The 16063-nt window shown below is 43.9% G+C and overlaps 1 protein-coding gene across 3 annotated transcripts in view; it reads right to left on the reverse strand.

Annotated features, from left to right (window-relative positions):
- Positions 1-7899: 7899 nt before the first annotated feature.
- The window catches only part of LOC119021502 (potassium voltage-gated channel subfamily A member 2), a 78291-nt gene continuing 70127 nt past the window's right edge, over positions 7900-16063 (reverse strand). For all 3 annotated transcript variants that reach the window (XM_037101827.1, XM_037101828.1, XM_037101829.1), the window contains 3 exons: positions 12063-12445; positions 11843-11982; positions 7900-10905 (listed from right to left, as the gene is read on the reverse strand). In XM_037101827.1, coding sequence (XP_036957722.1) covers positions 9272-10768 — 1497 coding nt within the window. In that variant the 5' untranslated portion in view covers positions 10769-10905; positions 11843-11982; positions 12063-12445 and the 3' untranslated portion in view covers positions 7900-9271. The remainder of the gene's footprint in view (positions 10906-11842; positions 11983-12062; positions 12446-16063) is intronic.

The following is a 16063-nucleotide window of genomic DNA, read 5'->3' on the forward strand; positions in this document are numbered from 1 at the left end:
TCCATTTATCCAGACTTTCAATTTCGACACTTTCTAATAACAAAAAAAAAATCATGTCTGGAGTTATAAATGTTAAAGAAATAAACATATTTTGGGAAATACATCTGGAGCCATTAGCTCATTATCTAAATTTAGCATTAAAATGTATCATATAATCTCAAGTTATACCCTGTTGGTTTAATCCACACAAAAATGTGATAGTCTGCCTCATCTTGCCAGCAACCATCAGGCACTCCAGCCAGCTAGTCTTTGTTCAGTTGCTAAGCTAAGCTAACCATCTCTCCTGACTACCATTGAGACCAATGACATGACGAAAAATTCAAAATACACATCAAATAAATGTTCCTTTTCCTTATTTTCCTTATGCTGATTTACATGAATGTTTCTGTTCATTTTTCAGAGAAGTTTGGTTCCTCATTTAATTATGCCTGGCTGTAAAGAGAGGATATGACGCCGTGACTGACAGCTGAACTGATTGCCAGACCAGTCGGCAGGTTATAGTGTCAGAAGTTAGCGTTCTGTAACCTGCAGATACATCCAGCGGTTAGATACAAGCCTGTGGTCATTCCGACCATCTCCATCCCTGATCATGGCGACCTAAACAGGTATTTTAAGCCGAACTATGATGTTTTTCCTAACACTAACGAGAGCATCACCACAGCGCTGTGAGCAGAGAGAAACAGAGAACTGAATCCTGAACAAACGTAAAGTTGCAACATAAAGAAGCATTCAGTTTTAGCTAATCTGTGGTTTTGTATTTGGTAAACATCGATTTTGGCGATTGGGTTGTGGCCAGTCGGGTTGTTTTATGGGTGAGATGTCAATATCTCCAATGCCCAACCACCCAAAAAGACCCTGGCCTTGAAAATGACAATGAATCACCAGTGTGAGAGTGCAGCGCCCATGTGCAGGATATTTTGGCTTCATTTTTTGTACAGTGAAAGAAAACATTATCCATACATCCATGAAACATACGGATATGGTATTGATCCTCTCAACTCTCCACAAAAAAGCAAATCATTCCCCATAAATGTCTGAAAGTAATCCTGAATAAATGTAAATCCAGTGCAGTGCTGGAGGAGGATAAGCACAAGCTAGAGGGAATAACTTGTTCTCATTAACAGTCTATAACTGATATCTCCGCTCACATTAACACCTGCATCTTCACCTCACAGGGTCTCTGTTGTTATGGTCCTTTCATTCATAACTTCATTCACAATGACCCTCTAACAGCCTCAGGGCTCCTAAACATGAACTCTCTGTCTTCTGAGCTCCATATGTCGTCGCCTCAGATGACACGGGATCACCAAACCCATCTCCATTACTCAGATTAAAGCCACTTCTACCAGCGAGCATGGATCTCAGTGCTGATTGGTCCCTCCACAGGTCAGGTCAGAGGGCCATCGTGAACTGTTGACACCTGGTAGTGAAGCTTATCGAGCCCCGCGAGCCCGATCATCACTGACCATCAACCCGTGACCTCGCTGTGTTTATTGTAAAAGAGGATTTTCCGTACTGGTCGGGTCTGTCGTGCGACTTCACGTCTCCTGGTTTTGTGCGCACTCGTGAGCTCCGGAGCATCTGTTCTTCAGTCGTGCTGTGTGCTCTCTGACAGGTTCACTGTCCCCTGTGAGATGGGATGCATGCTTGGCTGACCTTAACGCAGCCTATTTGTCACCCGTACAGGGGTGGAGGAGGGTATGTGTGTGTGTGTGTGCCGGCATGTGTGTTAGCTAGTGTGTTCTCATACCCATCACACAATATAAGTGTATTGATCCTCTGTGTGACTCTGGAGGGAGGAGGTGTGGACATGTGTCCTATTCTTACTGATCTCAAAAGCAGAAGAGACTTAATGACTCATAAGACCAACAAAAACCTGCAGAGTGTTTAAGGTGACTCTATCCTGACTCTTTTGTTATAAAGTAGTATTTTCATTGGATGGTTTCATTATACTAGCTGTTGTTCTTTTTACTCCTATACAACCCCGATTCAAAAAAAGAGATGAGCTACGGTGTAAAACATGAATAAAACAGAAAGAGATAAGACAATATATGGAATATCTAACCTCATCAACTTGAGACAGGGGCAACAAAAGATGGGGAAAGATGCAGAAATCTCCAAAAACACCTGGAAGTTAAACAGGTTTATTTGTGAGAGGTGTTAGTAGCACCATGACTGGGCATCATCAGAAGTCTCAGTCATACACAAGCAAGGGCGAAGTGTTTTACACAGTGTCCCAACTTTTTGGAAATCAGGGATGTACATTATTTAGACTGTCATACTGAAAGGATGAGTTCAGCCAAAAATGTTAAATTCTGTCTGTTATCTACTCACCCCCATGTCGATGTAGAGATGAAGAGGCGAGGTTTCATAGGCCCATGAATCATTTCTGGAGCTTCACAGCAAAAGCAGCGTAACAGCATTCTCCTAAAACAACTGAAGTAGATGGGGTAGTTTTTAAAAAGAAATCAACCAAAAAACAAAACATAAAACGGCTCCTTACAGCTCATCCGGCACGATCCAAGTCTCTGAAAGCCCCGAGGCCCCAAATTGATTTGACAGTATTTACATCCTCAACTTGGAGTCAAGCACATGCACCCACCTCGATGTAGTACCTGCTAGCGTGTTTAGCCCAGCAGCTACGGTGAAGATTTCTGCTCTAAAAAAGGGTGTAAATAACGTCTTTTCAAATCAATTTGCGATTGCTTCCTGAGATTTTGAGCTGTATTAGCCAATTAACTGTTATTTCCAGTTGTTTTATTACATCTTAAAACAAGTCCTCATCTACTTCTACTAGGGGAACATTGCAGTGAAGCTCCTGAAATGATTTATGGACTATGAAAATTCATATGATATTCCGTCGGCACGAGGGTGAGGAGATAATGACCAAATTTCGATTTTTGGGTGGAATCATACTCTAAACTGCTAAAACAAACAGGGTCTTATTATGGTAATCTAATTCTTGCATAGCTCAGGGAATTCATCTTGAACTGGGTAACTGCATGACCTTCTGTCGTCTGTTCTACTGACCGTATTTGCTTCTGCCTTTGTTTGTGACACTCATGTTGTTTTAACTGTGATACAGAAACATATCTGACTTCAGCCTCCACTGGATCTGTTTTGTTGTAATGAATCATTCTCCGTCTAACTCATTGACAGCTGAGAGAAAACTGAGGCACTAACACTTCATCTCACTTCTGCACCAGCACCCCTAGAGGGCAGTACTGCTGTCTGCTTCTTTTGTCCTCGTCACTGCACAAACAAGGTTCCAAGTGAAACTGAACATACATCTCTATTATTTTAATCTGCACTTCAAGCCAAACGACGCAAACCCCGACTATCTCCAACTGAAGCTACTGCAGGGCTTCTCGGGAGATGATGGTAAACCCTCGCAGGCTGATAATGGAGCAGGGAGTTAATGAGTGCAAAAAGGCTGAAGGTCTCCTAATAACGGGGTGTGGTCCGGTGCCAGGGCAGCCCTGCTGGATTAGCAGCAGGTCCCATGGCGCTCGCCTCCTAATTACAAGCTGGTAAGCACAGAGCAAGCCTGTATGGCTGCTCAACCGTGCTCCTGTGGGCATGCTCCCATCCCTGACAAACAACACACAGACACACACACACACACACGCGCTCACTCCTCCCTAACAACATTGTGACAGCAGCGGCCACCTGCAGCAGGCCTACATGTGTTCCCGCCCGCCTGTGTCCTCCGTTGGTGCTGCTCCATCCATCCATCCATCCTTTCCCGCCCGCCCGCTTCTCCCCGTTTGCCCTGGTTTCGGCAGAGCGAGCTGCAGAGTGCTGCACTGCATCGCCGGATCAAAGCAAGACTAATGACTACAGCAGAGATGTAGCTACAGCACCGAGGCCCCAAGTGTTCCCGCTCGCTGTGCAGAAGCTGTAGTTAAACCACGAGTGGACTAAAGATAGCAGATAGCACAAGACAAGATGGCAGAGCTAGCTCTAAAAAAATAAAATAAAAAAAAATTAAAAATTAAAAAAAAGGAAAAAGACACTGTGCAGGTGTGGATGAGGCAGGTGAGGAGAGGAACAGCATCACCTGAGAGATAAAGCTGTGATATGTAACATTTGCTTTTTTCCCCCCTCTCATAGATCTGAAAGGAAGAAACAAGAAATATCTTCTCTACTGTCTCTCTGCCATGAAAAAGTTCACTGTGAAGGATTTTTGCCTTTCTCCTCCTCTGCCATCTCCTTTCCACCCGTCTCCTCCTCCTCTTCCTCCTCTTCTCTCTTTCTCCAACAAAAAAGGGCTATTAATAGAAACACCCTGCTCTCTCTTTTAAACTGCAGGGAGCATATACCGCGCACTTAAAGGGAGTGAAGAAGCCGAAGATACCGGGAGGCGTTTGAAAAATGTCCTCCACACTGCCCGCGGCTACAAAGAACGCTGGATGTCCTAAGAATAACAACAAAGGGGCCTCTGATCGATTCATGGCATTTTCGTATCAGCGCAGACGCCACGCGGCTAAAATTAGCTCCCTCAAATCATTTGCTGACTAAATACCTGGTGAGGAGAAAGAAAGGCTGGATGAACATTTGAAAAAAAACAAAAAAAAAAACCAAACACCTCCCAATGCCAAGGGAAGTTATTTTTAAACCCCACAGAAAACAAGCGACACACACAATAAACACACCGCACACAGTTTCAGTTGAATTATTATTGGCTTCATTATTGATATTACTTTGTCAGGGTTATGAGCATTTGGAAGGATTATATGCATTTTTAATTTCATGTTTTTTTTCTTGTCCATAGATTGTCCTTTTTGTCTCGTAAAGTGCAGATAATACTACGTTTTGTTTTTTGTTTTTTTTAAATCCAGACTTCACATACAGTATATAGTACATGGTTTTTCTGCTCTATCATCAGCATCCATTGGTTATTATTTACATTATTCCGTCACATTTCATTTCATAGAAAGAAAATCCATTATCCACTGTACCAACATTGATGGATGTTTTCAGGCCTCTATATGACACCGGGGCGGGGGGGAGGCTGGTGGGAGGGGAGTGAATGACTGTACATATTGTTTCAGTGGATGCCACACTATCAGGCTCTGGGGGTCAAACATAAAAAGAAAAACATCTCTGACACACACATGCATACAGATTGCATATTGATCGTCTTGTTTCCCGTATGTATGAATTGTTGTGTTGGGTTTTTTTTGTGTGTGTTTTTTTTAAATCCTCTCCGGAGCCTCGCCTCAAAGAGCTGACGCCGCAGTTCAAAAACAAACCCAAAGCTCAGAAAGCTCATATTCACATTCACCTCACGTCTGAGTGTTTTGACGTACATCGGCAGAATATTGCAACTTTTTTTTTTTTTTTTTTTTTTTTTTAAAGAAAACGCACCGTCAGCTCTTTGGATCAACATGAAATCGGTGAAAACACAAAAAATTTTGTACTTAAACCTTCTCAACCACCGGCTAGTAATCATTCTCTGCATAGATTTCTCAGTGTGGTCACTGTTGGGCACCCTTCTCATGGAGCAGATTTGCTGGTGGGTCCCTCAGCAGGTGAGAGATGACTTTTTTTCTAGAGGCTGCGGTGCTCCCCGATAAAGCAATACATGATCGTTGGATTTGTTACCGTCCACTGGATAAAAACACCTCACAGATTAAATCTGCGGGCGTACGGATGAGGATGATTCTACTCGTCTCTGTGCTTTAAGCAGAAATAACTGTCATGTTGTGAACTCCGGTAGATGGGTTGCTACAGTGGATTTGGCTGAGGTACAGTAATGTGCCCAATTTTCAAACATAACAGATAAATGCTGTGAGAACATTTATCATAAGTTTCCGTTCAGAAAAATGAAAAATAAAAAAAGTCAATGAAATGAAGACAATAAGATACAATGCATTTGCATGCATAGACAAATATTTTTGGTCAGACTGTGAGTGTTTTTTTTTTCCCACATATACAGATATGCAAATGGCTGTTGCATAAATGCAGCTGTACAACCAGGCTAAGACACTGACATTCAGTGGTTCGCTCTCTCTCACTTTCTCTCTCTCTCTCTCTCTCTCTCTCTCTTTCATGCACACACATACACACACTCAAGCACATCGCCGTGCATCAGCACATCCACGTCAATACTCAACCGATGATCGATAAGATCTGTGTTGGACTGTGGAAGTCCATGAAGGTTAATTCTTTTTTTTCTTCTTTTTTTTTTTAAAAAACAAAAAAACATCTATGTTCTCCGCACAGACCCCTCCACTCAAGGATTATGGGAATATTGCTAACAGCTATTTGATCTGGTCCAACCTCGAGTTATCTTTACGCCACTCTAAGGGAAAGCAACAGATTTGTTTCCTAACGCTCTCTTAAAAAAAAAAAAAAAATCTTTCGAGACACATGAAAGCAGACACGGATCCGGACAGAGAGACGACTTCAGGAACCTCGCGTCAGGCAGTTGGACGAGGCACCCTGAGCTCATATTGGCAGCAATGGCGTAAAAACATTTTGCTACTGCAGGCTGAAGACTGTAGTGAGCAGAATGAATAAAGATGTACATCCTGACATGACAGAATTCATTGAGACAGTTCTTTGCTACAGACCTTTTTCCTAATCCGTCACCTTTCTAATTCCCTAAGACATCTGTGAGAAGATGAAGAAAGGCAAGAGACTCAGGAGTGAAGTCAGAGGACCCCTAGGCTAGCCAATATCTGCTACACTGCTGCTAATTATCACTTCCCATATTGACGTTACTGCCTTTGACTGTTACCTTGGCAGTGTTGAGCGAACGGTGGAAAATCTCAGCTGGACACAATCCTAGAATCAGAACCTAATTCTCATTTGATGCCAACTTTTAAAGACAGATTGAGCTTCTGGCTTCAAAGACTTCTCAGAGGACAGCCAGACTCAGTTTAAATTCTTAACAATTTAACGCCAATATATTTATTCATTTATTTATTTTTAAAAAAGCTTTTTGTTGCAAGATTGTGTTCGGGGGATGATAGAGTTTTTGAACAACGCCCTGCCTTTCATCAACCGCTTCACAGAAGGCAGTTTTTGGACTCAGCGGAGCAAACTTTTTGTGTTTCAATTCAGGACGTGTGTTAAGACAATGCTTTTGAAAAGGGGCGGTGAGTAAGTAAGAGTGTGTCTTTGGCACTCTGAAACAGGAGGACATAGTGCTTGGAACAATTAGTACTAGTATTATTATTATTGTTGGCATTAAAAATAAAAACATGGCAATGATTTGCATTGTGGAAAGGCTCCCGCTTTCTCTTTAACATCGCTATTTCAAAGTTTTTTAATTTACGGATAAAAGTATACGGGTACTGTATATGTTTGTATACATATATATATATATATATATATATATATATATATATATATATATATATATATATATATATATATATATATATATATATATATATATATATATATATATATAAGAAATAAATATCTACTGTTATAATTATACTTTTTTTTAGTCTCAGAGGCTTCTTCTTTGAGCTTAAATGCATGCTTCTAGGAATGTTTTTTGAGGTCATGCAACACTAGGAGAGTAGCGTAAACCCAGATGAAAGGCAGTTGGGGGGGAGGAGGAGGAGAGGGGAAGCATTATTCCATACACGAGTCCTTAAAAAGTTGCTATTTTGATCATGAGGACGAGATAATGTGACAAAAGACCTGTGTGAAAAAAAAAAAAAGAAAAAAAAAAAAAAAGGACGGCGCTGCAAATCTATCACATCTGCAAACCCGGGATTCAAAATGTCCAAAAACTAGTAAGAGTGTGAGCCTGAAATCACAGCTCGGCTGCGGCGCGTTTTTTCAGCAAAAACGTTTTTTTTTTGTTTGTTTGTTTGTTTGTTTTTTAAACAGCAATGACTTTTCTTCGTGGAATGTTAATATCGACAAGGACGCCGCTCCCCGTTGCAGGACTGGGCTGCTCTTATGATTTTATTCCTTAAGAAATTCCTCTAACGTACAGTTTTAGGTTCTTGTGACAGCTACCTGCAGGCATCCTTTCTAAAAGTGTGTGTGTGTGTTTTTTTTGTATAGAAGGCAGTGTACAGACAAATATACAGTGTGTGATGAAGCAAGTGGCAGTCGAGAAACAAGTGGAAATTCTCATTCAGATAAAAACGTCATGCAATTATCTACTGGCTATGTTTGTTACTAACAGCACCTACCTACTTACAGGCTATCAGTGAAGTCACAGTTAACCTACTTATCTATATGAATAAGTACTGGGTGTGCGTGTGTGCGTTTGTGTGCGTGTTAAACTGTGAAAAACAAACAAAACGAGAAGAAACATTCAAGTTGTCCTCAAAGCTCTGCAGTAAGACCAGTTTTGGGTGAATGGAAGGGGGAAAGCTTGCATTGCAATACATACAGTACATGTAAGACCAAAGCAGTGATAAGTCAAGGCCATCCTCAGTCATTCATCAGATACTGATGCCTGCTGGGAAAAAAAGAAAGGTGTCGAACCATGAGCTTAGCGCCGATGGCTGTCATTCATCCTTGAAAAGAATTTACGTGGTGTATGAAAACCACCGAACCTCGTCACAAGTCGCCCACAGGCCACATCAGCGCAGGAGTGGGACTCGCTTTATGCTCACACATCCTTCTTATTCCTATAATGGTGAAGCATAAGACAGTTTTTGTTTCACTGGCTCCAGGAAGCAGCATATGTAGCGCGCAAGTAGGGCTCTTCAGAAAAGCGCATGGCAGAGCAGTGTGCCTTGGGAAATGGGGGGGGCCAAAGGGACGCGGGACTAAAGCGGGGCTTGTGTTGTGTTGCTTTTTTTTTTTCTCTCTTTTTGAAAGCGGTAAGTTAGTTTTTTCTTGCTGTGTTTCTCCCTTTTTTTCTTCGTTTCTTTTTGTGCACTACTCTTGGCTACTTGTTGTGAGCAGGGAATCTTTAAGTACTGTATCATTATTATCATTATTCTTTTTTTTTTCTTCTTTTTTTTTTCCAGAACAGCCACACAGACAAAGCCAACTCCATGCAGAAATGCAAAATTTTTAAATTTCACTCTGTTTGACAGTTATCAGGAGTTTTAAGGGCAAGTTGTGAGGAGAGAAGACAGGATGAGCGCGGGCGGAGTGAGCGGATGGTCTTTGCAATATAGATATATATATATTTTATATCACTGTCTATCGTCGTCATCAACATCCTGAATTTCTATTGCCTTGATTTTTCCAGCACACGTGAGGTGGGAGGCTGTACACCTGTCCCATCCGGTTGCTCAGCTCCACATTTTCCCGCTGTGACGGGGAGGAAAACAGCAGATGACTACACGTCAGTGAGCATTTTGGTGATGTTTACATAGTTTGTGTTGGCCAGCGTGCAGTTGGCCGTCTTAAGGTTCTCCTCCTGAAAGTCCTCGTTGCTGTTGTTCACAGCCTCCTGGATCTCCATATAGTCCGATTTACTGATGGTGGAGCCGCTCCGGCTCTTCTTCAGCTCCTCGGCTGAGTCGGCTTTGGCCACGTTGACCTGCAGGTACTGCGCCTGTTCCTCGCCTTCAGTCTCCCGGTGGTAGAAGTAGTTGAAGTTGGACACGATGACAGGCACGGGCAAGGCAATGGTGAGCACACCTGCAATGGCACAGAGGGAACCCACGATCTTGCCGCCGATCGTAGTCGGGACCATATCCCCATAGCCGACTGTTGTCATGGACACCACAGCCCACCAGAACGCGTCTGGGATGCTCTCGAACTGCGACTCGGGCTCGTCTGCTTCGGCAAAGTAGACGGCGCTTGAGAAAAGGATGACTCCTATGAAGAGGAAGAAGATGAGCAGGCCGAGCTCTCTCATGCTGGCTTTCAGGGTCTGACCCAAAATCTGAAGCCCCTTGGAGTGACGGGAGAGCTTGAAAATTCTGAAGACTCGCACCAAGCGGATGACCCTGAGAATGGCTAAGGACATGGCTTGCTGACCCGCTTGACCATCCTCCGGCCTGTCTGCCAGCTCCGTGCCGAGAGTGATGAAGTAAGGGATGATGGCGACAATATCAATAATGTTCATTATATTACCAAAAAAGCCTGCTTTGCTGGGGCAGGCGAAGAAGCGCACTAGAAACTCAAAGGAGAACCATATAATGCAGAGAGTCTCCAGGATGAAGAAGGGGTCAGTGAAATAGGTGTTTGTGTAGCTGATGATTGTGGTGTTGGTCTCAGGTGAAAAGACTTTTGCTTGAGACTTGTGCATATCGTCCTCATCGTTGCGGAAAATGGGGAGGGTCTCCAGGCAAAAACTGACAATGGATATCAGGATGACCATGACAGAGATTATGGCGATAATCCTAGCAGGACCTGAGCTCTCTGGGTACTCGAACAGCAGCCACACCTGTCTCTGAAACTCATTGTCGGGAAGAGGCCTCTCCTCCTCCTTGATGAAACCCTCGTCTTCTCTGAATATCTCGATGGCCTCGTCGCCCAGCTCGTAGAAGCGAATCTCCTCTGAGAAAATATCAAGGGTGACGTTGACCGGCCTTCTTAGCCGCCCCCCTGATTGGTAATAATACAATATGGCGTCAAAGCTGGGCCTGTTCCTGTCGAAAAAGTACTCGTTCCTCAGCGGGTCAAAGTAGCGCATCCTCTTTTTGGGGTCCCCCAGCAGAGTCTCGGGGAACTGGGAGAGGGTTTTGAGTTGAGTCTCAAAGCGCAGCCCTGAGATGTTGATGACCACCCTCTCGCAACACTCATGGTCGGCCTCCGGGTCGTAGTCCTGCGGGTGGCCCGGGTGTGCCGCCGCCTCGTCAGAGGGGTCGCCTGTGGCAACAGTCATTCTGCAGGGGGAGGAGGCCTGCACTTTTCAGAGAGTCTGGGTCCTGCAGCCTGGGGAACTGCAGGCAGGGGCCAGGAGAGGGAGGGGGCTCAACACCGTAAAGACCTGACGGCCACAGGATGTCACCTAGGATCTGACTGCATGTAGGACAGATAAAGCACAGACAGACAACAAGGTCAGTTTAACCTGAGACATGATTCAGCACTAAATACTTCTGCCACTCCGTCCACAGATGTCAGGAACGGGCTCCAGCTTGAACTGAAAATAGATAGAAATGAAGCCACCCTCCGAGACAATGTCATAAAACCTGAGTTATATAAAGTTTGTGAGACGGCAGTCGATATAAAAATGAATCAGCTCACGGAAACTTGAGGCTGACACCCCTGCTCCTCACTCGGGCAAATTAATATGCAAATAAAGCAGCCGCCTTGCATATAAATGGCTTCAATGCAGGTAAACTCAGGGGCTTGACTGGCATCTAACACGTACAGAGGCTCATAAATTAGGACACTGATCTGCTGCATTGGACAGTATCCACTGAAATGAATGGGACTACCTTTCGCAGTGAAGCCATGCATGAATATGGCAATGCAGCAGCCAGGCACCAAATTCATACAGACAGCATCCTGTCTAGAATATCACAGAAAAAAAAAACCCACCGCAGTCGAAACACAAAACGTACGAGACGCCTCTGAGATCCACTGCCGTGCCGCACAAACACATCAAGACAGCCTCACATCAACTGACTTCAGGTTAGTTTTCTGTTGGAGCGTTTTAGTCTTGAAATGGTGCCCGTCTCTGAAATATTCAAAAACACCTATCAATAATTTATCCATGGAAGGAAATAGGTTCCAGGAGGAAGAAAAAAAAACTGTATCTCTAGTCTGCATCATCTCTCACAGAGTGGGAGCAGAGTCCTACAAAATAAAACCCTTATGAAACACACAGCAGATCTATTTATCTCTGTCAGTATCATCAGTGAGGTGCAAACCACTGCGTTAACTGCAGAGTCCCAATGTAAAAACCGACTCCAGTGATGAGAGGTAAGCTGCTCTGTGTGGCTTTCATACATACCTGCAGACATCTTCTTCTTCATATCTGATGTGAGGTGATGCTCCTGCTGGACACTGGTGCCAGGGGAAGGTGCTGCTGCTGCTGCTGCTGCTGCTGGTGGAGGGGGGTGAAAAAAAGCTGCGACAATCGGCTCCTCAAGTCTTCAGCGTGAAAAGAAAAGAAAAAAAAACAATTAGAAAGATATTAAATCTCCAAATTGAGGGCAGCGGATGATGTTCACCTCATGTTGTCTGCAGCATCCTCCGCCGTGTTCACCGGGTACAGTATGTGCGGGTGTGTCCTCGCTTTCCCCTCCCCGACTCCCTTTTTTCCTCCGGGGTAAGGCTGCCTGCCTGCCGTGGGATGGCGATTGGCAAAAAAAAAAAAAAAAAAAAAAAGGGAGGAGGAGGGAACCGATCTAGGAGGTGGTCGTGGTGGTGGATGGTGGTGGTGGTGCTCTCTCTCTCCCCCCCCCGCCTTAATAACCAAAAGGTGCTGGGATCAGCAAGAATGATCTACCTCCACCGTTTCCCCTCCTCTGTGCGTGACTGTGACGAGGCTGCAGACCAGCCGCAAAGGTAAAAACGGCTCCTGGTGATGAGAAGGTGCTCGGAGAGGCAACATCTGCAGAGGGGAGGGAGAGGAGCGGAGTCAAGGCGTGGAGGAGGAGGAGGAGGAGGAGGAGGAGGAGAGGGAGCTTACACAAATAATCTTATTAGCGAGATGTAATAATGAGATGCGATCCATAATAAGACTGAGGAGAAAATAATAAAATAAATAAATCAAATAAAACATCTTGTATTCATGCGCCATCAGCCTCATTTACATGTCTGTGTCTTATTTATGCACGCGTGCAAACAACAACAACAACAACAAAAAATAAACAATCTCGACAGGTCTGAGCTGCAGAGTCAAGTGCGCGCACACACGCACGCAGACTGTCAAGTGTGTGAGCGCTTGTGTGTGTGTGTGTGTGTGTGTGTGTGTGTCCTGATAGCCTGCATGGTGAGAGGAGCAGCGTCCTCAAAGACACTGACTTGAGACGACATGCATGAAAGAAGGATCGCCCTGCAAAAAAAAAGAAAACAAAAAAAAAAACAAAAAGAAAAACGATTATGCAATTACACCAAAGCCATAGCCTGCGCGCACCCACGTCATGTATGAACGGAACCCTAATGGACCTGCACGATGTGGTCTCCAGCTGGGGCAGGAGGCGCGAGATTTTTATTTTTTATTTATTTTCTTTTGGGAGGGGGGGCGATTTTTGTGGGTGAAGTATCTCTGTAGTCAGCAGTGGCCGCCGGGCAGGGACGGAGAGCTTAGTCAAACCTGCATTCGGGCACCGCCGTGCATACCAAGAGACGCGCTGCTGATGGAGAAGAAGGCAAGGGCGCTCTCCAATCCGCACTGTAGCCTACCACTCCTTACCTTATCTGCAGTGTGGGCAATTTAAAGGGGTACGCGTCTCCAGCATTGTTCAGCAGCACTGCTCCTGGTCACTTAGTGCCTTTAAAATAAACTAACATGAATCTGCAACGCCTACATTTTGCAGCCTGTGTGACATATTTTGTTATTCTGTCTCCAAAAAACAAAAAAACACTTTCCGGGCTGCTTTTCTTGCTCTGTGTGGTTCTGGGTTTTATGTCTGCCATAATATTTGTCATTCCCTATTAATAGCACTTCTATGATGTCATTGAAGTCAACTCATTTGTTACCTGCCTTTGAAAACATACCTGTCATTTAGAAATGTAAATATTTTGTTAAAAATGTTCTGAAAAACACCTTGGTACCTAACTTTGCTCTCCATCAGCACCTGCTGGAACCAGCACTCAATTATGAGAATATTACCAACATTATATGGACTGAGTAGGTACTGTAGCCAGCTGGCTCGTGTAACTTACCTGTGTAAGGCTTACGGCTCAGATTAAAACATATTTTTTTAAATCGTTTTTTAACTTTGGGTAGTACAACAGGTCCACACCACTGTACAACACAAAGTGATGCCTGTGACCCTAAGGCAGTAGCTGTTGTTTGTGACATGTTGGACAGAGGATGAAAAGAAGAAACTTACAAGTTGTGGTGACTCCAGCGATGAGCTATTGAGCAGCCCCGCCCCCCCCCTCCCCCCCAGTGACACTGACACTGACACACTGCCTCATATTAATCCACATTAGCCCACATTATTAGGTGTGTAAATCTGTTAAACTGTCATCAAAAGGAAATTATCTGCCAACAATTTTGATAACTGTTTCATGAGTTCATCTCTTTCAAGCCAAAATGTCATCATCATCACCATCATCATCATCATCTGCTGCCTCTAGATGCTCTAGAGTCTTTGGGTTTTGGATTTTTGTTTGTTTTTCTTCTTTAACATTTTATAGACTAAACTGAAGATTAATCATGCAATTAATATGCAGATTGACAGATAATGAAACTAATCTTTGGCTCCTGAGCTCTGTGGTTGAAATGAGCCACTAATGCAGCCGCAACAACAATTATGAAGTCACTTTCTGCCTTGTAATTCTTGCCACAGCAGTTATATTTGTAACCTTTCCTGGCAACACGATTCATTAATTATAGATAGGAGGCTGACTAAAATAGAGCAGAACCTCCATCGTTGCACCCTGGCTATATTCAGAACAAAGAAAAACGCTGATCAATAGAAAAACCTCCATTTGTTATAAATTCTAAAGCCGGGAATGAAAGGCGGCGTGTCCAGAAGTGACCTCCGGAGAAGCCAAAGGTCGGCGGGAATCCCTCGGCCGTGACGGGGAGGAGGTGAAGGTGGGGGTGGTGGAGAAAGCCAGCGGGATGATTTGTGTGGGACTCGGCTTTGCCAAGGTTACTCGTGGCAGACCTGAGACCATCGCGGCTCCCCACGTCGTCCCCTTCTGTCAGTCTGCCTGCCTGCTGCCACACATGCAGACACCTCTCACTATCTCTTAATGGCTTTCCCAGGTTCCTCATGACAGCACAGCCATTATTTATGAGCTGGGGGCCCATTACAAAGACCGTTAATGCAGGCTCTAAAGCTCAGTTCACTCTGCATTAGCTGGCTGCCTTTAATTAAAAGCGAAGGGTCCCAGGCGCTCTAAACGCTGTGCGTGTTTTCAGTCGTATGGAGACGTGGAGACGGGCGGCGGTTGTGTAAGTTGGCAGATGAGGGTGTCGAGGATGAATTTGTTTCCAGGAGGTATTGATTTCAGAGCTCGTCCTCGTCTCCATCAGGTGTTGTTCTGGCGCAGGAACAAGAAGCAGAGAAAATGAACTTGAGGTCTGAGAGACTGGAGGGTCATTATCACTTGTCCGGACGTTTATTCACTCTGCTGTCATTCTATTAATTTTAAGCATGAGACAGTTTAGTTGATGTTCAGGGCTGGACAATAAATCCAAATACAATCGACTAATATACACTAATTGAATACGGCTCCACTTCTCATGAAACTGACCCCTCCCCATGTAAGGAAACATATTTGTTTGGTCCTGCAGACGTATTGTCCTTGAACCATAGAGAATACAAAAAAATGCTAATTGGTCATGTTAATCAAAAAACTTTATTTTCACATGAAAAAAATCTGCCTTTAATGCAGTCAGTCTACTTGAGTATTTCTCTGTAAGTGCTGATACAATACCAGAGTTTCAGTACTGATACATTAGAGATGACTTTTATTAAACCAATGATAGCATTGCCTTGACTCTGTGCAACTATATGAGCAAGTTTTCCCACAAAAGCCTCTTCCCTTTAACAAAAGCCGTGTTTGTGGCGAACACAGCAGGTATTTTTAGGCCAAAACAGGATCTTTTCCAAACCGTAACCGAGTTGTTTTGTGTCTAAATCTAACAAACCATAACAACACTAATCTCACAAGATAACATTCAAACTTTCACCTAAAACAATTCAATACATGTTGGGAAAGTACATTTGTGTATAACCACAGATAAGCTGAAACTATTTCTGCAATCACAGTGCTGTGTTAGTGCTCTGGTTAGGTTTAGGCAGGATGACATCATGGTTTGCCTAAAAATACCTGTTTGGTCACAACCGCAGCTGGAGACATTTCCACTTCCTGCAAAAAATAGTTGGGTTTTTTTGCAACCAACACGGCTGGAAATTGTCTGAAGGTCTCCTTAAGAATATCCAGCGGTGTCATACTTAGAAATGCAATCATATAAAAGTCAGGTCATAAATATGTGATGTGAACAGGATGTTTGACAGTTTGCACAAACGTCAGTGTTGTATGC

The sequence above is a fragment of the Acanthopagrus latus genome, chromosome 6 (genome assembly GCF_904848185.1).
Source record: "Acanthopagrus latus isolate v.2019 chromosome 6, fAcaLat1.1, whole genome shotgun sequence".
NCBI classification, from domain to species: domain Eukaryota; kingdom Metazoa; phylum Chordata; class Actinopteri; order Spariformes; family Sparidae; genus Acanthopagrus; species Acanthopagrus latus.